This window comes from Scophthalmus maximus, chromosome 12, assembly GCF_022379125.1.
Source record: "Scophthalmus maximus strain ysfricsl-2021 chromosome 12, ASM2237912v1, whole genome shotgun sequence".
Taxonomy (NCBI): Eukaryota; Metazoa; Chordata; class Actinopteri; order Pleuronectiformes; family Scophthalmidae; genus Scophthalmus; species Scophthalmus maximus.
In genome coordinates, this window is record NC_061526.1 from 14,517,082 (window position 1) to 14,539,010 (window position 21,929).

Here is a 21,929-nt window from a genome sequence, read left to right on the forward strand (position 1 = left end):
GACACAGTTTCAAACAAAGCTTTGCAATATATATGCACTGTGTCCATAAAAATACATCGACACAAATGTGCTGATGGCGTGCATTCACTGACAAGGTGCTAGTGAACATTATCATATGCTGAATACAGATCATTGCAGGTTAACCCGTAGGCTGTTATATGATGCCTGTGTGTCTGTGCATTAGTGTGTGTGTGTGTGTTCACATTTACATAACTTTGCAGTCGGCTTGGCTATGGCAAGATAAGGTTCCCTGGAACTCTCTGATGCTTTTGTTTGGTTACTAGTCACACACACCCACACACACATACGCGCGCACACACACACGCACACATACATATACACATTGGTTATCAGAGGTAGCAGAAGATAAAAAGTGGAAAGTTCACTGAGCGCCAAGGTCACGGCAGATGTGTAATAGTAAAAAAAGAAAACTGGAAAGTTTACCCCCTGAAATGGGACAGCTGGCTCCACAAACCTTGGCCACCTGATTGTGTGTTTTTCCGTGCGGCCCACTGTTATCACGATACTGCGCCGTCGCATGCACGACACAGTGTTCACTTTTATCATCAATATCATCCCTCAAATAGCAATTGTGTGTCATATATATTATGGATATTGTGATACATTTTGGATCTGCTCTGCTCATGTTTTGGGGGTATTTTAGAATCCGGATGTAGTAAAGCCTCATATTAACTTATTGTTTCAGACTGATGTTATTTAGGTATTTTTGTGTTTTGAAGACAGCTCTTGGGCCTGTTTTAAAGTGCCATTTAGGAGGCTGTATTTTATAGCTTAATACATTTTCGTAATGCTTCCCCATTTATCATCTCTACCACTTAATCCTTGAAGGGTCGTGGGAGGGGAACCCACACAGACACGGGAAGAGCATGCTTCTATGAAATAATAATAAAATACGACTTCTTTCATTTTTAATCTTGGCGTAGCCTATTGCCTGTTACTGTCTTACTCCATTGTTATTGAAAATAAATAAATAAATATACATGTACATAGACAGTCGGTGTAAACATGCGCATAGCAGCAATGACAACAATGTGTATGTGCTGTGTATCTATCTATCTATCTATCTATCTATCTATATATATGTTCATATACACATACTGTACATACACACACAGACATATATATATATATATATATATATATATATATATATATATATATATATATATATATATATATATGTTCATATACACACACACACACACACACATATATACATTTACCTGTTATTGTTGTTCTGTGCATGTATACATTGAATGTATAACAATAGTAACGGTCAAACTGCTTTTATGGTTTATGGCTTTGTGCACACAGCAACAATTACATATAAATATATATAGATATAGATATATATCCATATCTATATATACCTGTCATTGTTGCTGTTTGCATGTTTACACTGACTGTACAACAATAGTCTGACCGCTCATTTTTAAGTGTTGTGGCAGTTCACTCTGACAGTTCAAAGCTGAGTGTGGGTTAACACTGCACAGCAGAGAGCAGCTCAAGAAGCAGCAGTCTGTGTGTGTGTGTATTTTGTGTGAGTGTTGTTGAAATACACAAATTTCCTCCCTCCGACCATAAACGGTGTGTGTGTGTGTGTGTGTGTGTGTGCCACACTGACTGCAGAGCTGCGGAGGAAAAAAAAAGGGAGGGTGAGAGGACAGGCTTAGAATTGCCGCCACGTGCGCTCAAACGGCTGCTTTTATTATAAAAACTTTTCCCGGATTGGTCCTGATCCGAAGCACGGTATTTATATACGACATCCCATTGGTCGCCGCCGCCGAGTCCGGTAGTGAACACAGCGCAGAGCTTCCAGACAGGAGATTCCGGGGCGTCTCGTACTACGAGAAAGTAGTGCGCGGTGAAAATCATTATCTTGATGATATTATTGGATAAAAGTAGCATTCAATCCCAACGCGCGCTTTTCAGATTCATTTAAATGTGCGTGTCGCACATTTTTTTTGAAGATTTAGCGTCGAAATTGGGCAGGATTGTCGACTTGTATTGGTGGCGGAGGGATACCGCCGTCACGTTGCGCGTCAAAATATTGGCTCGGGAAGACCGCGCCAAAGCTCAGAGAGCGGCCACTCTTCGGGAGGAGAAGACATCGCGGAGGACCTTTAAACGCACTCTACGCTTCACACACACACACACACACACACACACACAACGGAGAGTTCGTGTTTTGGTTTTTCGAAAACACCGCAGAGGACTGTTTTGTGTTTTTCTTCCGTCGGACGTACTTGAGTCGAGACGCAGAAGTGCATTTTATTTTTCATTTTTTTAAATTTAAATGCCGGTTTTCGGGGGAGCGGTGGACGACTTCACGGTCGTGACACGACTTTGACGGGCGCGGTGCGGCGGAGCTGGCGCACTGCCGGACTGGGAATCTATCGAGAAGACCCACCGATTTCACTTTTTTTTTTGTTGTTGTTTCTCTCGCTCTCCTCGCCACCGACATCTGCTCTTCGGACTCGACGGGGATCGCGTACGGCGACTGATTTTTTTGTTTGTTGTTGTTGTTCTTCCTTTTTTTCTTCATCCGCTCGAATATGTTGCTGTCAAAGTTTGGTTCCTTTTCGCACATTTGCCCCTCGAGCATGGACCACCTACCAGTGAAGATACAGCTGCAGCCCGGTAGGTACCCGCCACCGATCGCCGATCCGCCACATTTAGGATTTGAGGAAAAAAAAAAAAGAACCTTTTTGGTCCTCTTGGTTTTATTTCGAGTCGGCTGCGATTCTTTCCATGTGACGCCGCCAGGCGGAACCCCGCGACCTCGCTCCCGAGCGGGCGGGCGGGCGGGTTTGTTGTGGTTAACGAGTGGCTCGACTGAACGTGTCCTCTGCTTTTTTTCTTTTTCTTTTTTTTTTTTTTACAGTCAAAGTGGAGAAGGAGCCCTTCGAGAAGGTTTACCAGGTGGGATCGGTGCTGGGCAGCGGGGGCTTCGGGACGGTCTACGCCGGCAGCCGGATCTCTGATGGCGCACCGGTAAGATAGGAGGCCGGGGGGGGGGGGGGTATGGATCTATCTGGCTATATATGTTTTGATCGTACATGTGGCGGGACGCCCTTCTTTTCCATAAGCATTCGCTCACGATTCCCCTCTTGCTGTCGCAGGTTGCTGTGAAACATGTTGCGAAGGAGAGGGTGACCGAGTGGGGCACGATTGTAAGTATCATCATCCCCGATGTGTGTGCGTGTGGTTTGTTTTGGTCCCCCCCCACCCCCCTCCTCCTCCTCCTCCTCCTCCCGCCTGCCTGCCTCTCGGCTGCTGCTGGGTGGGGGGTGGTGGTGTGTCGTTAAAGGGAGAATGGCCGTGTGTTAGCTCCCCCAACGTGATCACTAACCCCCCCCCCCCCCCCCCCCTCGATTCTCTGTCACAGAACGGATCTATGGTGCCTCTGGAGATCCTGCTGCTGAAGAAGGTCAGCTCGACGTTCCGCGGCGTCATCAAGCTGCTGGACTACTACGAGCGCGCCGACGGCTGGCTCATCGTCATGGAGCGGCCGGAGCTCGTCAAGGACCTGTTCGACTTCATCACGGAGAAGGGCGCGCTGGACGAGGAGGCGGCGCGCGGCTTCTTCCGCCAGGTCGTGGAGGCGGTGCGCCACTGCTACAGCTGCGGCGTGGTGCACAGGGACATCAAGGACGAGAACCTGCTCGTGGACCTGCGCACCGGCGAGCTCAAGCTCATCGACTTCGGCTCGGGGGCGATCCTCAAGGACACGGTGTACACCGATTTCGACGGTAAGCGCCCCAGAGCCGCCCCCCCCCCCCCCCCCTCCTTAAAGCATCGATCGCAGTTCTAAGACGTGACACCGTCGGATCGGTCGTCGTCGTTGTTGTGAAACCGCATCCGTTTGCCCTTGACGCTCCGCCGCGCTATATTCGGACGCGGAGGCGTTTTTTTTTTTTTCCACGCGCCTTGTGACGCAGCGGTCTGTTTTCGGTCGAGGGGCTTTTTTTTTCTCGTCGCCCGGGGTCCCGGCGGCTGGCGATCGTCATCACACATTACGGCTGTGAATCGATGCCTGCCGGATGGTAATCTTCCAGCGGGACGTGTGACGCGTGCATTTATGTTGTGTGTGCGTGTGTGTGTGTGTGTGTGTTCAAGGACTCTCCCGTCGTCCTATTTCTGGATCTGTCTTGTGTCTTGTGAGATGCTGCCTCGGTGCTTCCGGCTGTTGTGTTGTTTTGGTGGAGCCCGAGTCACCGTCGCACTCAGTGGGTATTAGGTCAGTGCCACGTAACATCTGTTTGTTGTGAAACCGGAGTCGGTGGTTCACGTGATAGACTGGCGTTGCCTTTTTCTTTTTTTTGTTTGGTATCCAAGGTCCTCCTTCCAGGAGGGGGAGGGAGGGAGAGAGAGAGAGAGAGGGAGGGAGGGAGGAAGAGAGAGGGAGGGAGGGAGGGAGGAAGAGAGAGGGAGGGAGGGAGGGAGGGAGGTCACCCAGTTGTTTCAGTGGCCAAAGGACGATGGAAAGCATTTCTACGGTGACTCAGCCATTTTAGACTCAGACGTATAATGGTTTTATAATTCCCCCGTCTTTTTTCTTCTCCCCCGCGTCCCATTTTGAGCACTCGCGCCCGCCAATGTCTTTCAATCTCTCACAACTAGATCTCGCCGCTCATCCTCCCGTTCCTCCTCTTTCTTTCTCCAGGCACGAGAGTCTACAGCCCGCCCGAGTGGATCCGCTTCCACAGATACCACGGCCGCTCGGCGACGGTGTGGTCGCTAGGCGTGCTGCTGTACGACATGGTGTGCGGAGACATCCCCTTCGAGCAGGACGAGGAGATCCTCCGGGGGCGACTGTACTTCAGGAGGCGGATTTCAGCCGGTGAGTCGACCACGGCAACGCGGCGCGCTGTTGCCCTCTAGCCACGGCGGCCGGTACAGCCCCGCACCCACCTCCCGGTGTGACTCGATTGTAAATCAGTCCACAGCAGAGTCAGACCCTCGCAGTCGAAATGGATTACCGGCTGTAAAGGCTGGTAGACAGATTTATCATTTATCAACCATGAATACAATTTGAGGTTTTGGCTGTTAGGATTTCCCGTGGGGCACTTTGTGTATAACAGCCTCTAGTTACCCCAGAGAGGGAGGCATGCTCTCTTTTCATTGGCTGACCGTTGCCGCCTACACACTAGGAACGCTGTAGATCCATACAAACTGAGTCACACATAGCACCGCCACTAGTGATTTCACAGAGCCTCTCGTCCTCAACATTGTTTCCCCCCTCTCGTCCCCCAGAGTGCCAGCAGCTGATCAAATGGTGCCTGGCCCTGCGGCCCTCAGACCGACCCACCCTGGAGCAGATTTGCGACCACCCCTGGATGAGGGCGGCGGCCGAATCGCCCAAGTCCCCGGAGGAGCCGGTGGCCGGCGACATCCGCCTCAGGACCATCGACACAGACTCTTCGTCAAGCACAAGCTCAAGCAAGGAGAGCCTCTGAGGGCAACTCTGACAGACTGAAAAGACTTTTTCCTCGGGGAAAGAAGGGGGGTGGGGTTGGACGGGAGCGACACAGACTCAAGGCCAGCAGCCTGTAGCCCAAATGGCCCATCAGCGGCCTGGGCGCTTGACTCCACTGGCCCGGCAAGAATAATGTACTTTACGTCCCTCTTTTTGTAGGGAATTTATAATTTATTACTATTTGTTCTTCCTTATCTTATTCCCCCCCCCCCCCCCCACCCTTGTTTTTTTTTCTTTTTTTTTTTTCCTTAATTTGATTATACTTGTTTCCTAATGGGGAACATTTTGCTGTTGGGGCGGTCTTACCAGCACTGTTAAACCCCTCCCCCTTATTTTACTTGTTTTGTTACGAGGCTGGTATATTCAGCTGGCAAGGCCCTCCTATTCAGGCAAGGCTGCTCTCATAGAGCTTGGAGAAAAATCTTTTTATTTAAATGTTTTAATTTTGATTTTGGAGTGCCTTTTTTTGGGAAAGCTGCTTTCATGGGAGCTTTTGTCAATAACTGTTTTTTTTAAATATTTTTTGGGATTTGCCTGGGGCCTGGTGGTTAAGTTGCCTGTGCTTTGATGGAAGGAGGGGTTTAGGCTTCTTTTTTTTGTTGTTGAGTTTTTCCCCCTCCTCTCCATCACTGTAAACCAACCAGCCCCCGGCTGAGAGGCTGTGATAGCATTAGATACGAGAGAAGGAGATGGGGGCTCTTCCCGACAATGGAATACTTGAAACACACTCGACTCTACTCTGCGTCACTCTCTTTAAAGCTGCTCACTCACTCTATAGCCTGAACAGGTGTTTGGAAACTGGATCCTGTCTTTTCTGAATGTCACCACACACACACACACACACCTCCCCCCACCTTTTTCTCCCTCTCCCTCCCTCCCATGCCTGACGTGGGGTGTGTGGCCCTTGCGACTTATCTTTTTCTTTTTGCCTCCCGCCATCTCACTGCTTAACACTACATGGCCCCTGCCCCTGGTCTCCCTCAGGGTTCGGGGTGTGAAATGCACAATCAATGCAATATTCATGGATTCAATTATGTATTTTTGTTTTTGTTTTTTTTATTAAACAAATATTGTACAGCGTGTATTTTTTTTTCTTTTAGTGTGTATATTTTTTTTTTCTCCTCCTTTGCATTAATTTATTTGTAAACATGTAGACATTCCACACTCTGTGGCTATTTATTTATTTATTGTCTTCGCTTAAACCCCCCCCCCCCCCTAAAAATTTGCATATCCTACTTGGCCTTTGGTTTGCATTCCTATAACTTATTTCTACATTTCAACATGTTTTTTTTAATTTTTATTTTAGATGTGGAGGATGCACTGAAGCGGTTGTCCATGTAAAACAGAATAAAACGAGTTTACTTAAATTTGAAAAGAGCATTTGAATGTTATTTAAGTACTTTTGAGAAGTCCAGCAGTGTCGACTGGGGCTACGCATCGACGGCATCCATCTGGTTTCTGTACTTGTCTACGATTCACCCAGTTCTATGGAAAGCAAAAAGGAACGGGTCGAACGGCTTTCGTATTGGTCACATAGCCTTGTATCGAAGACCCCCTTCGGTTTAGCCGTGTGACTTGTGGCTGTGAAGTGTGGATAATGCTATTTTTTGATACAGAAGTTTCAATTAAACTCCCATTTTTATGTACAGAATCAAGTCTGGTGTCTGGATCATTTCATTAGAGATTTCTTTCAGAAAATATTGCATGACACGGTACAAAGTGGATGTATGGTCGTTCCTGAAATGAAATCATAACACCTTGCCCTCATTATTGAATCACTCGGTCAATATCCCCCCTCCCTCCCTCGGGAGGCCCTGGCAAGGTTAATATACATCCAGTGTGGCACGTGGTCCGTTTCCACTGCCTTACGGTAACGATAACATTGTCGCACGTGACACACAAAGTGTCGGCGGCTAGGCTTGGGGGGGGGGCATCACGGGAGCCATTAACTGGATGACAACCTGCGGTAACAACCCGGGCCGATAAGAGACAGATTTGTCTTGAGAGCGGAGGGGAGGAGCGGTGGAATGATGCTGGCATGACAGGGGGAAGAGAGAAAGAGAGAGAGTGGGGATGTTATGCATCATCACACACTTTCACATATAAATTATAATTGCTTTTCCTTTTTATCACGCCCCCCCACACACACACACACTTTTTTCACCCACCTACCGTACGAAAACATAAGTCACTCCCATTACTAGACACGGGGAGTAACAAGAGTAATGGAGGCTAATGACATGGTGTCTGTGCATGTGTGTGTTTACATGTGTGTGTGTCTGAGGGGTTTTCCATGAGGCATGAGGGATGAGTGTGTGTGTATGTTTGGGAGTGGTGGTGTGTGTGTGTGTGTGTGTTTTGCTGCCCCCTGTGGTGAGTCTGTGACATTATGCCTCACCTGTATAACTTCCCCAGTGATTCTAGTGTAAAACCACAGCTGTTCACGAGAAGCGCAGTTTCCAAACCTCGCGACTTAGAGTCCTCATACCTCTGTTTAAAAAATTTTAAAAAACGACAAAATCATCTTGATAGCTCATCCAGACGCCTACGCGTGTCCAACCATGCCCGACTGCCTGCTTCCAATTTGACCGGAGTGGAGACATATGGCCACTTGAAGACTTCATGAGACAGCTGCTCCTTAAATCTACGCAAGGAATCTAATTTACGGTGAGGGGATTGATTTATATTTTCTCTGGGGAGGAAAGTATGAAACTTTCCCTGTTTGGAGAGTCGGCCGTTGAAAGCAGCAGCCCCAGCGTTATTCCGACAACATCCACTGAGTACAGCACTGTTTTAATTTTTTTTGTAAATTCAGATGGGTAATGTTCCCTTTTTACATACAACCTGTATCGGTACAGTAAAAAAAAAAATAGCTGGAGCCAGCAACCTGTTAGCTGAGTGTAAATAAGTCCCATTTGTTTTGGATGCATGTGTGCTACACTCATTTTTTTTGGCCAAGACCCCATTAGCTTCTTTCCGTTGGTTGCCTGGCAACTGGCTCCTGGCTATAAGAAATAGCCGTAAAATGGTGAGTTGACATACTTTGGGTGTAAATATGTCACCAAAATTAAGATGGTGAGTTGACATATTTACACTTTGGGTGTTGTTTTTTCTTGTTGTATGGATTAAACACACCAGATATTTTTGTGCTAATTGGGTAATATTGTTGGATTTCACGTTATCTTATGGCCATGCCTCATTTCATCCATCTGAAACTGGCCCGCGAATTTCTTCGGGAGCGCCCCCTTGGTGTCGTCCCCGTAATAAAACACAGAGCCATGAACGATTCCCGGTGTCAGACTCAATATGTTGACATCTGCGTTTTCTTTTACACATGCGTCCCCCGGTAATCCCCCTATTGTCTTTGTGTCTCCCGGGGCTTTTCAGATGCAAATGACCGGCAACCCGTCTTCATCAGAATCCCCTTCTGCTCCGACCATATGACTGTAGCGAGGACCTCATCCACCTTCACCGCGAAATCCTCGTTAGGAGTATAGCAAAGGAGCGCATGTCACACACTCTTGTGTACTTAAGTTGAAGTCTCATCCTACGGGCTGGTTTAATGTCCTCCGTCACTGCCACTTGGTTTGCAAAGATTACACTGCTGTGTTGAAACATCAAATAAAATCAGCTCGCCCCGTCGTCTCTGAACAAAAGAGCTCGGCGCGCTCAAGGCCGTCAGCGGCGGACGTCGCAGGTGACAACTCGACAGACACGTGAGGAAGATGCCAGATAGTCTGTGGGGGGCCCCCCCGAGGGGCACAGATGGACGGATGGGTGGGCGGTGGCACCCGCACATGCAGCACAGGCTGCAGGGGCCGGCACCAAGACCGGGGAAAAGAAAGAGGAAGATCGCGGATTCGACCCCCTCCTCACTGATACAACAGTTCAGGCTCCTTCTCTGCGCGTCCGTGCATCTGACCCTTTAAAATGAGGACACGGTCGTTTGTTTGAACGAGTGCATGATGTCGAATGTGTGCTCGTGTACATCTGTGCGTACGCACGCATGATGTTGCTCTCCTAGATGTTTCCATATGCGAGTCTGCGCAAGCTCTTCCACGCCTCTCCCACTAAGTTTACTGTGGGTAATGAATATAACCAGTCATTCATCCTCATGTGAGGAAAGACAGATATTCTGAAATGCCTTTCTTCAGACCGTCCGCTCCTTCACATCAGCTCACGTCTCCAAGATCAGTAAGGCAGCACAGATTTGACTTGAGTCCACCTGGTCAATTTGTGCGGATAATTCTAATTCGGGAATCAATTCCAGAAGCGCCGATTTGTGGTTCGCGCTAGTTATCGCGTGTTGGGCACACGCGAGACAGAACTTTGACACAAACCTTAGGCGGCCGGCTGAATGTTCGTATTGTCTTCGCGAGCATGTTCAGTCGAAGCGCAGTTTGTCAAAGTGCCGCCCTCGCGGTGCTGTTGTGTGATGTAAACGTAAAAATGCGCTTCCCTCTCGGTGTGCGCGTCCTTTGACTTCGAGGGCCTGTTTGTGAACTTGAGTTGTGTACATGTCTTTGTTGTTTTTCGCCCCGCGGGGGGGGTGGCCCGCGGGATGCCTGACTGTCTACTCTGGGGGCCCCTCCTGTCCTCCGTTACCCGCGAGCCGAGGCCTCCGCGGGGACTTTCCGCCGGCCCTCGACGTTCATTAAAAAAAAAAAGCCCGTGCCGCTGCCAAGGCGAGGAGTACCTGGCTGCCCGGCTGGTGGGAACCCGGCCGCCGCACACCGTGAAGGAACTCATTGTTCTGGGTCGACAGGACACACTGTAAACATGAGGGCAGAGCGTGCTGTGGGAGAAGGAACAAGGAAGGCACATGCAGAGGCATCGCACGCACACACACACACACAAACCCCCCTGAGGCCGAAGAGAAAACAGGCCTACGAAGCCTCAATCAGTCCTGTGCACTCAGCTGCTGTTCCCAAGGCCCCAAAATCAACAACATCCACCGACACGGCAGCGGATCTCAGCAGGCGAATCGAGGCGATCGCTGCAGCAGCAGCGTCATATTTGTCCATTGTGTCGGAGGCAGAGGTGTGGTGGGACAGGTGCAGGGGAGAAGAAGAGGGAAAGCAGTTTGTGTGTGTGTGTGTTTGTGGGTGTGTGCAGAGCAGGAAAGTAACAAGAGACGGGCGTCTCAATCGTTTCTGTCTTCACACAAGCTTTCTATCGCGATCAAAGGATTCATTGACCTGATGTTCGTCCAGGCCCCGTGGCTGTTATCCGTTTCTGCAGCGGGATGAGGAGAAGCCGATGAAACTTATCTCGGGGAATTCTTTCAAAGCTCCGAAGGCAACAAGTTATGGTTGTACAACTAGCGTTGTTGTCGTTGACAACAAAAAGAAGAAGTTTCGGGGCGATCCTGCAACGAAACCAAAGTTTTTTGCGCGAGTTGTTGAAAAATGGCACAAACGCACACGGCACATTGTTCAAAGGCGACGGGCACAGAGGTGGTATGATGTAATATCAAAGTATCATTGTGTTATGTCTTGTTTTTATGATTATTTTACCCCACAAGCAGTAGACGTACCGTAAACATGGCCACAGTACACCTCTAGCAGGCACTGGGGCACAGATAAGCTGCCGGGCCCCCGATCAGCCCCCCCTTCTCCCCTCATCTTTGTTCAGTGAGCGCACATTATCTATACCGGAAGACAACTTGACCCCTGATTTGTTGTGATGTAATCTCGGAATTTTTACAACATAAGGCACTAGGATCCTAGAAACTTGGGTGCGGTCGAATTGTCCTTCCTATCTACCAATCCTTGACCTCAGTGGAAAACGTCATGAGGTCAAGGAAAGGTGTGAAGGGGGACTGATAGGAAAAGCCGACAGCGCTGCTCAGAGAATCCGACTCGACTTCAGGCTAGGTCATCCCGCGACGGCGGATGTTATTGATGTCCGTCTGCCGTGGTGAAACTACTAATTTCCAGAGATGGACTACAAAAAAACGCAGCGGCTCCATCGGCATGTTTCAGTGGTTCACCACCGTGTGACATCGGATGTAAATTATTAATATGTAACAATAATTTACATGATGACGTGCGTCTCTTCTTGGTCATATTCATACTCCTCTACTTCTTCTACTTCTACTTCGGATTGAAATGGTTACGTTTGTGCGCGCCGCGATAAATATCGCTGCTGCAATGAATTGTGGGGCGTCTATTTCTCCTTCCTCTCACATAGGAAGGTCCAGTGTACCCTATGCAAAAGGAGACAGGTGCATTTAGAGAATCCGAACAGCTCTTATCATGGCTGCCCATCAAATACTTCCGGTCAAATAACCCTAAGCCAATTCGACAATTCGACCTCACCCCTGGATTTTGACAAAGGGGGGTCCTCTGCAAGACAGGCCCCCTTCAAAATCCACGAACAACCTTAAAAAGCCCATTTAGAGTCAGCTGTGTGTCGGCTCGGCTGCTCCAGCACCTCCCTCCCTCTTTTGTGGGAATGTCCTCGGGTGTATTGCTGCATTCAGTTGTAAATCTGGAGCTGGGACGCCGGGGTTATCGTTTCCATTATAATCCCGAATCTGGGAATTAAGGACCCGGAGTCGGAAGATCGGAGGAGTTATCCGAGGTATAATGGAAACGCAGGGTCAGTTCTGTGTGTGTGTGTGTGTGTGTGTGTGTGTGTGTGTGTGTGTGTAATCAGGAGCCGCTCATTGTCGGCACCTTTGGAGGCAGCCACAGGTTGTTCGCAATCACCATCATCCTCCCCCGGATCAGCATAAAGACCTGCACCTCCCGTGCACACGCGGCCAGATCGTTGGACCAGTTCTTGAGGTAGTAGACTGTCGAGGGTGCCGCTCGGTGAACTTCAGCTTCTTGTGAAGTTTGTGATGGCTGCTGATAATCCTGGTGCAGACCCCGGGATCAGGTTCCTGATTGGTCTCGCCTTCCCTCCACCCGAGTGCCAGCACTCACCTGTTGGTTGTTCACTCGTGTCCTCTCCTGCCAGCCCCTCTACCCGAGCACCCTGAACGGCCTCGACTTCGCGCCACCGTCCACCTGCCTGCCTCTGCTCAATATTACGAAATATAATAATATATATATATATATATATAATATGTATAATCATAATGTCTGTGTCTGCACTGCTTGATCCGCAACCCAAAAAACGAGCCGTAGCGTCAGTTGATTCAACCACGCAACCATTCACAAGTGTGAATAAAACTCTCCAGATATTTGTTTTCGGATTTAAGATTTTTCTGATTTTGGGGGGTTTTATTTACAGTAGTTATTGGACAGTATATTGTGCAATGGCTTGTGCACAGGGATCACACTGTGTACTGTCACTGCTGGATGAAGTCACTCTAGGGATAGCGACGTCGGCCAGATGGTTGGTCCACCACTTTGGCCCAGATTGAATTATCTCAACGAATGTTCCAATGGATCCCCATGAAATGTTGTACACAGAAACACACACACACACACACACACACGATATAATGTAATCTAATGGCTTTGGTGAGCTCCTCGCTTCCCCTCAATAATCACCGTGACATGTGTGGCCTCTATTAAAATGTCTATTGGACGGATGAATTTTGGCACCAACATTCTGCTTCGCCTCAGGATGAATTGTAATATTTCTGGTGATATAACAAATTCCATTTTGTCCTTTGCTTTGGTTCATGACCACATATCTGCAAAACCGTAGTCTTGTTTATTTTTTGTATTTCCATTTAAACAGGTCTGAGAGGGTTTTCACAATTTCAAGGATGGGCATGTTTGTTTAACTAGCAGAGAATATTCAAAACACAGTAACTACTCTAAACCGGAGTAACTGTTTTCACGCCGCGACACTGATATGTCCTCCCGGTCCGAAGTCCCGGCGACCCGGTGGTTAACGCCGTCGTTGTTTCCACTTGCCTTCGGCTCTCGCCTGTCGTGCGAAACCTTCTCAGCTTCCCACTTGGCGCTCGGGTTACTCTCCCACAGTCCCAAAAGAAACCACCAGGTCAGGTGGGGCAGAAGGAAAAGAGTGAGCCCCGTGACGGACGCCTGCCGCCCCGACCACTGTGTTTTCCCTTTGCACAATGCGCGGTGGGACAGGCTCCAGGCCCCGTGACCTCATAATAAACAGGTGACCATAATGAATGACTGAAAGTTCCCATGGTTGAGCGCGCAGCGGGGACTCTCCCCGTCGGGCGGGTTCGGTTCCGGTGTCCTCGAATCGCGAACGTTCCCCTGAGCTCGAGACGAACCTCAGCCCCCCCCGTGGGTATCACAAATCCACCGGTGGCTTGCCTCGGAGAGCAATCGGAAAAAATTACAGCGGAACATTCTTTCAAAGCTGATCTCATCAATATTTCCCCAAATGTATCAGCCTGCATTTCTTTTCTCCATCTCAGACGCCTTCTCTTGTTACAGTTCCTGGTAAAACCGCGGAATACATTTTCCAAACAGATCTCATAATTCAAATGCCCTTCACCCGAAACCTGTTGAAGAAGTCACGTGTCCGTTTGTGCGCACGGGGGGTTTTTCCAGTGATATAGAAAATGTTCATGTTCATGGTGCAAATTTTTATGATTGTTCGTTTATGTTGCAACAGCACAATGGAATTTGGCGGTCCACTGTATTCAAGTAAAAGCAAGATGTAAGCGAAAAGACTTTGCCGGGTGTGTTGAATACTGTCTAGATTCAATTTGAATTAGTTACATGCGTCCGATTTAGGGCTATCACGAGGGTAAATGAATCCTTCATCATAGACAACGCGTACGTCGCCGCCCGATAATTCGGTGTGTTCGTCGCATTACAACGCCGTCATTCGATCCGTTGTTTGTGGACGGTTCCATCCGTCGTTCACCCGTGAACAGTGGGGGGAAAAAAAGGGTGGGACCGCAGACACACGCGGGAGTCACGGACAGTTCACGGGGACCAGTGGGTACCTTTTTGTTATGACTCGCGAGGCTCCGTGTGTGCCGATCACGCTAAATTGACCCTGTCGGGGGGGGGGGGGGGGGTTCACCAGCAACTCAATTCCCTTTTCCGCCGAGCGCTACTTATTCTCCCTTGACCCACTTCTGGGCCCCTCTTCAAAGGAGGATCCCACTTAGGGCGGGTTACATCGCGCCAGGGAAAACAAATCCACTTCCCCTTTTGTCTAGACTGAGTAAATATCACCTCGCGGTCGACGGGAAACGGTTTACACAAGCCGGGTTTTTTTCGGCGACATGCTGCGAGAATGGCAGGTCACGCAGCCTCCCATCCAGGGCGGCCCCGTTCGTGTAGCATTCAGTCACTTTTTTCAGTGTCGGCTTCCTGTCTTATTTTGGCGTGCGTGCCGTTCTGCGGTTCCTGTCCCGATGTGATGACTGTTATTACCAGACAAAGAAAAAAAACTCTTCCAGGTCGTACCACCCAGTACGACGGACCTTCACCTGACCTCCGACACTCAACTCGGCGGCTGCTGCTGCTGATGCTGCTGCTGCTGCGGCTGCTGCTGCTGCAGCTTCTGTCCAGACTCGCTGTCCCTCAATACTTCCCGTCCGCGCCAAACTGTAGCTAGAATATATGCCGTGCCGTATGTCTGCGTTAACGCGTGGATGAGACTCGCACTGTAGAAGTGCGCCGAGTGGTCCATGAGACTAGGAAAGCGCAATATGAATGACGTCCATTTACCAACTGAAAAATGATTGTGTTCCACCTGCAACCCTGCCAGTATCTTGTGTCACGATACATGACCGTCAGAATTATTACACCTCCCCCAGCATTAGATTCTAACAGGTTTAGTCCAAGAAAACCATTTCAAATGCAAAATGTGTTTCATAATTGTTTCCGAATGGCCGCACTCAGAGATCCGAATGTTCCCAATCGGGAACACCGTGAAGACATTCACGATGTGGAAACTTAGTTGCACGCGCAGAAAGTGGTGCAAGTAGCAAGTAGTGAACAAAGAAAAACAAACCAAAAAAACCACATTCAAACCCTTCATTGCGTCTACTTCTCCGTGACGTACTCGAATAACAGGAGAAACAAACACTTCCAAAAAGGAACGTGTGACCAAACCAGCCAAGCTCAGGGATGCGCAACCGGCATTGTGACCCGCTTTTATCGAGATTGAGTTCCATGGCTCGATGCTTATTGTTACACACGGACGCATTTTTTCCCCCTCCTCACAGCTGTCGGCGCTGCGCTCGTCTCTGTTGCCGTCGCCGCGTGTCTCTCCTTCTCCGATCGGGGTCACCGTGTTCACCTGAGCATCGCGGCTCGTGTCGTGACTCAGAGGGAAAGAAAGAAAGAAAGGCTCCGTCATGGAACAGCTCCGGAACGGAGCGATCCCGCTGCTGTGCCATCGTGTTAGGAATACAAATAAAATACAAAAAAAACAACCCAAGGAGCTGGATCAGCGACGAACACTGTATTTACCAGAATCCATTTATTCACCCCCACCCCCCATCTAATTCACTTACTCATTCAAACCAACTTAAGGTGCAAAAAGAGAGAAAATGAACAAAGAAATGACTCTTGTGTCCTCGGTGTAGACGGAAGCGCTCGGAAGAAATCCGAGTACGTCCTCACCCTGAGGTCACTTCATCAATGCGATCAATTGTTGTTGCTAACCCTGACCCTTTTTTTTTTTTTTTCCTTTTCTTCTTCCCCTCGGTAGTTTTCTCCCCGATACCAACGATTGGGTTACGTGAGAACAGCGCGCGTCGTTTTTTTCCGAGGAAGTGTCGCTCTTCGCGTTGTGCTTTTTTCGTCGCGTCCCGCGGGATTTGTTTCTGGGGATCAGCTGCTTTTGACATTGATGGGGAGGATTTTTTATGTTTTGCCAAAAGGTATTTTGATCACACACGGGGAAACCGAGCCTCTGATTTAAACAAATTCATCTCCTGTTTATGCGACTCCACTCCTTTCATTCCTGTACGCCCCTGTGGTTGTTGTTCTCGCCCCTTAACCTCCGCTCCTCTCGTCACCGTTCCCGCCTCTCTAGCTCCGGCCCCCGTCTCCTCGTCCCCCGCGTTGGTCCGTGGCTCCATCCTCCTCTTCCTCACCTGTCCCTGCTTTTTTCACGACTCCTCTTCCTCCCTCCCCCCTCCCCCCTCCCCCTTGTTTACCTGTGGCCCTGTAGCCATGGCGATGGCCATGTTTGTCACAGTGATCATGTTACAACTAGGACAGCCAGTTCCGAGAAAAGGGAAACAAGGGATTCCTAATAATAAGGCACTATTGTTCCCAAAAGGCTCTCTCATTGCCACGCCACACCCACACACACACACACTGGGAAAAGGATACCAGATACACATTTTTTAATTTGTGAAAGCACAAATTTGTACACAAAAGATAATGCACAAACACATACAGCATAGTTTTGTGCAATTTCACAAAATTTTAGACCCTTATTCGGATGTCACATGAAAATTGAAGTTCCACTGAAGTAATTTGTCTGTGTATATATATATATATATACGTATATATATATTATTTATTTAATTTATGTTGTTTAGAAGAACACTCCTAGAGTGCAGACCTCCACTTTTTAGAAAAACTAAAAACTTGCCTTCCCGTCTCCGTCTGACCTAGCCCGGTTTTCGTCCGATTCCTTAGAGGACGCAGACCAAACCACGCGACGTCTGCTGAGCGACGCGGAACTGTCAACAGACCAGAGCACATAAGACGCGTATGTGATGAGGATTCCACGAGGTCTGTGAACGGGCGTTGGCGTTTTCCGAGGGAGAAATTTTCAAAGATGTCGGGTGCTTTCAGCCAAACGCTCGTTCCATCAGCGGCGGCCTCGGCGGTTAATAAAAGTAGGCTTCGGTCCGCGTCGGGGTATAAACCCCACCCATTGTCAGATCAAAAATTGGTTGCGATTTGACCGGCAAGTTTTCTGCCCGGGGGGAATTTAAATGAGCTCACGGTATTCGTCTGGGTCCCATCGGGCTGCATCTGACCTACATAGTTTGAATGTCAACTAGTTTACATCCAACGCTTCACGACACACAACAGCAAAGTGGAAACGTGGGCCGAGGGGCGGGGCCACCGCTTGCGCCCTACCTTCCGCCGCTTTCTGCAACCGCGCCGATTGTCGAGAGTTGTGTAGCACACAAAAGAGTTTTGATAGAGGAAATTTCGAGTCCAACTGTGTTTTGAACAGTCCCTTTGAGTGCATGAATTTGGCGTTATATGTCGGGCCTTTACCACACCCCTCACCAATGCGAACCCTAAGGGACAGGAGGTGTGTATTTGGAGTGTATTCATTTGTATATCTTTCATAAAGTGAGTATTTTTAGGAAGTCTTTTTCGCGTGCACCATGAGAAACTGAAGGGGGGGGGGGGGGGGGGTCAGTGGATCAATATAACCTACTTGAACAACTAGGAGGCCTTTCTTCTTTCATGTGATCCTTGGGTTCCGTGTTGGATGCTGAGCGAGAGCAAATGAACTCAAAAAAGAACTCTCTGCAGAGCACCTTGCTCCCGCGCCCGCTGCCAAGAGGAACAGAGAGAGCCGGCGAGAGGCGCCAAACGTGGGAGTTTCCCCCGCGTTTCAGGTGGACGTCAAAAGGTCCCAAACAAAGACGCTGCCGGGGCCGCGGACGCTCGCAGGGTTTTCTTTATTTCCCTTTTCAGGAAGAAGAGGAAGCTCGCGGCAGAGGACTGTTACTGCTCCACCGAACCGCCGGGCCGCCGGCATCCCCATTGTCCCGTGATGAAAACCAACCGCCTGCAGTCGCCCGCTTGTGTACAGACGATTGGCCACAACCGTGCGCCACGCGCGACGTTACCATGTCAGTTCAGTCATGCACATGTTTGCACTCTCTCTCTCTCTCTCTCTCTCTCTGTCTCTCTGTCTATTTGCTCCCGGGTTGTCACGCCGCGCCGACGTCGCCCGCCCGGCGTGTCAACATAAAAGTGTCGTGAGCGTCAGGTGTCTTATCTGTTGTCGTGGCGGATGTATCTTTGGGTACCCGTCTGCTTTGCATATGTAGTTCATCTGGTCTGCCCCGGTGTTGACAGACACACACACACAGTATGTCACGCAGGTCGAATTCACTTCAAGTAGAAGTCTGGTTATATTCATGAGACACTCGAGCCGGACGTCTCTCCGTGATGTCACCACCGCACAGATCCCGGTTGTGACTCGACTGAAATGGATTTTTCTTTGACGTGGGCACAAGAACAAACACCCCCCCCACGAGTCGCGTCAATGAAACCCAGTAACTGGGTTTCACGCTGTGGGCAGATGAGTTGCCTGTTTTTTGAATGAGGTCAATCTGAAGCGTCAGTTTTGTGAATTCAATTGACCGAGTTGAAGAAGTACACCCCGATCTGGCACAACAATGACAACCAGTTGCCTGTTTGATTCATACAGTATACCAGTGGGCCGTAGAAGTGCTGGTGCGCACTGCGTCATCTTTGGACAGACACGCACTTAAGCCTAATAATCTCCCCGAAATTTTTCCGGAGGGGGCCGCATGTGAGAGCGCACATGTTCGCAAATGTTGCCAGGGACATTTTCCCGAACGATTCCAGTCTGCCCCCCTAGTAAAAAGGCAAACTCCGGAAAACGGACCCAATTTTCTGGGACCTTGTACCTGAGTTCATGTCTTAAGGCAGGTATTGATCTACCCTTCGCGGAGGAAGAGAATAAGCTTAATTTCTCCAAAATGCCACACTTAATGTTTTTGAATGTTATTTACATTTCATGGCTAAACGATATATATATAGATATATTTTATTTTCATTTTATCGGAGTCATGGGTGACGGAGGTGATTTATTTTTCGGACCAATGTGTTGACAACCTCTTATAAAACATGTTTCAAGCTACACATCCACACCCTCCACGTATTATTCCAGATATGGTAAGATATTATAATGTGAGTTGCGGCCAAAATGAGTGAAGCGTTAAGGAATACAGACGTCGTTCAATCCCACGCGCACATTTCACGTCATCGGAGTGGACACGGTGACAAGTTGCTGTCCCCAACTGACCTTAAATCCTCCTTGGCCCCCCCTGTTGTTCAGCCGGCTCCGAGGGAGCGACGTGGTTTCCAGGTCAACCGTCGGTGACTTTGGTATGCAAAGGTGGCCAGGTGTCTGTCGGCGCGGGCGGCGCGCAGCGCACGGGCGGCGTCGCGGGGAGGCAAATTCGGAGAGTGTGTGTGTGTTTCTAAGACGCCGGAGTGTGTCAACATTCCCCATTGCATTTTCCTACATTCCCTTGCCCCCCTCGAAGCACATAAGCCTCCACACGCATGCACTTTTCACCAGCCACGCCAGCTAGCACATCCTGCACATGTACCGTACGCACACACTCTCTCTGTCTCTCATTTATTCTTCCTCTATCCTATGTGATGTTCTCCATGAACCCCTTAAAAGGAAAGAACCCTCTGCAGCCGGATGATAAGACGTGATATGACAGCGTGGATCATGCTGGTTACTGAAGCGAAGAGGACAAATATGCTTGAATAGAAAGATAGAAAAAAAGCGCTGTTCAGCAACTTTATTAGACTGTGCAGGGACTTGTTGGAAACCTATATATATGTATAAAGGCTCTACATATATATATACACACACACACATCTATGTATGCTGTGAAGTACACACCAGCCTGCCTAGTTACTGGGGAGGGTTCTTACCCAGAAGGCTTTTGGGGTTCAATGGGAGGCCAGGGCACAAATGCAGGTCACAAGGAGCTTGCGGGGGAAAAGCATATCTACTTTAACCGGTCCCACATACTGTACATGCATATGCATATTATATTTATGATATAGGGATTTTTTTTAGCCCGTTATGCTTTAATGTACTTCTTCACTTTAACATCACTCACGTACCCATGCATTAATTAAGCCCAGCGATATCGTGCGCTGATTTTTCAGAGGGGAGGATTTAAAGTGAACCAAGGTTTTAGGTTGGAGGTTTTCACTCTATGAGAATATACTGTATGAAAATATGTGGTCATGTGTGTTGTGAGAATATTCGCATTATTCCTCAAAAAATTGTGTCGGAGATGATTTTTTATATATCGAGGTGCATATGTTCTATTGTGTTGACTGTTGGGGTGTAGAATATAACTTGACTATGAAGTTACTAGTCATGACTATGACTATGAATAATAATAATGAATAATAAAAAAAAAGAAGAGCTTCTTTACTCTAATTTACATGTGTACTTAAAAATAAATGTGCCTGTTTTTACATTCTGACATGTCACAGGTGTGGTTCAAATTAAAGTGATAGTCCAAGATGCAAATTTGCTGACATGTTCCCCTTCCTGGCCAAGAATGAGAGTAGAAATTCAACACCGCCGTCTTTTAACGGGCGCTCTTCACCTTGCTCAAGTGTCGACAAAAGGGCAATTTGTCATTTCACGTGCCAAACTATTTCTTGGCTGCAACTCGTCCCGTGAAGCAGTCCTCGGGGTTTATGCTCAGCTCAAACTAACAAGAAATAACATGTCCATTTGTGACCTTTAGAGGCGGCTGCTAGACTGGATCTCCGATCCTGGGACAGAGCAAGAGGAGCTATTTCCCTAGGTTTCTAGTCTTTATGCCAAGCTAAGATAGGAGGTAGGCGCAGGTGAGTCTCAAGTCCCCAAAAATGTCGTACCGTTCCTTTATTCGTAAGTGATTTCAAAGGTCATGGTATTGTCTAAGCTGGCTTTCTGACACACGTCTCACTGGGACACTTGGACTGAACAAAGCCATCAGTATAAACATATAAAACATTATTAGTAACATCTGCTTGTTTCCTACTATGACAATTCAAAACATCTGCCGTGATGAGGGCGGTTTTGAATCGACCGTTATCGATCCTTTTGGCGGTCTCGTGTCTTTTGTCGCTTCGCCGAATCTTATTGTGAAATGTCTTTTTGTAGTAGAAAAATAGAAAAGTCATGCAGGAAGATTCACGATGTGGCCCTCGTTGATGCAGGGGAGGGGGCAAGTGTGTGTGTGTGTGTGTGTGTGTGTGTGTGTGTGTGTGTGTGTGTGTGTGTGTGTGTGTGTGTGTGTGTGTGTGTGTGTGTGTGTGTGCTCAAAACAAGAGTACCTCTCCTGGTGTACATGTGCTCCTTATTCCTGAAGGCCGGGCATCCATCCATACACATACATTTGTCTGCGTACGCAGCGTGGGGGCTCGGCCTCTTACATTTGAATGAGTCATGACCGGCGAGCGTTGCTCATGCTGCCGCAAAAATAGATTTTCAGTTATCTGCTCAGCACTGCTTAATTATTCAGGACTGGAAAAGGGCTTGGGACCGCTGTTTTCTCCCCCCCCCGCCACTGTCTCTCCCCCTCCCCTTTGCTGCGTTTTTTTTGGTTTCCAGGACACAAAGTGGAAGACGGATGAAAAGCCCCTGCGTCATCGCGCGTGTGTCCCTGTGTCAGTCGCTCCCCGCCGGATGATAACAACATCTCCCAGGCTTTTCCTCTTATCGCGCGCCCTGTGTGTGTGCTGCATCCGCTTTTCCACGCCCT

At 48.6% G+C, this 21,929-nt stretch overlaps 1 protein-coding gene across 1 annotated transcript; it reads left to right on the top strand.

Moving 5' to 3' along the window:
- Positions 1–2,075: 2,075 nt before the first annotated feature.
- pim3 (Pim-3 proto-oncogene, serine/threonine kinase) lies at positions 2,076–7,151 on the top strand. Its single transcript, XM_035618422.2, has 6 exons — positions 2,076–2,661; positions 2,906–3,015; positions 3,144–3,194; positions 3,410–3,773; positions 4,688–4,864; positions 5,278–7,151. The coding sequence occupies exons 1-6, from the start codon at positions 2,577–2,579 to the stop codon at positions 5,478–5,480; spliced, it is 990 nt and encodes a 329-aa protein (XP_035474315.1). The 5' UTR covers positions 2,076–2,576; the 3' UTR covers positions 5,481–7,151.
- Positions 7,152–21,929: the final 14,778 nt, after the last annotated feature.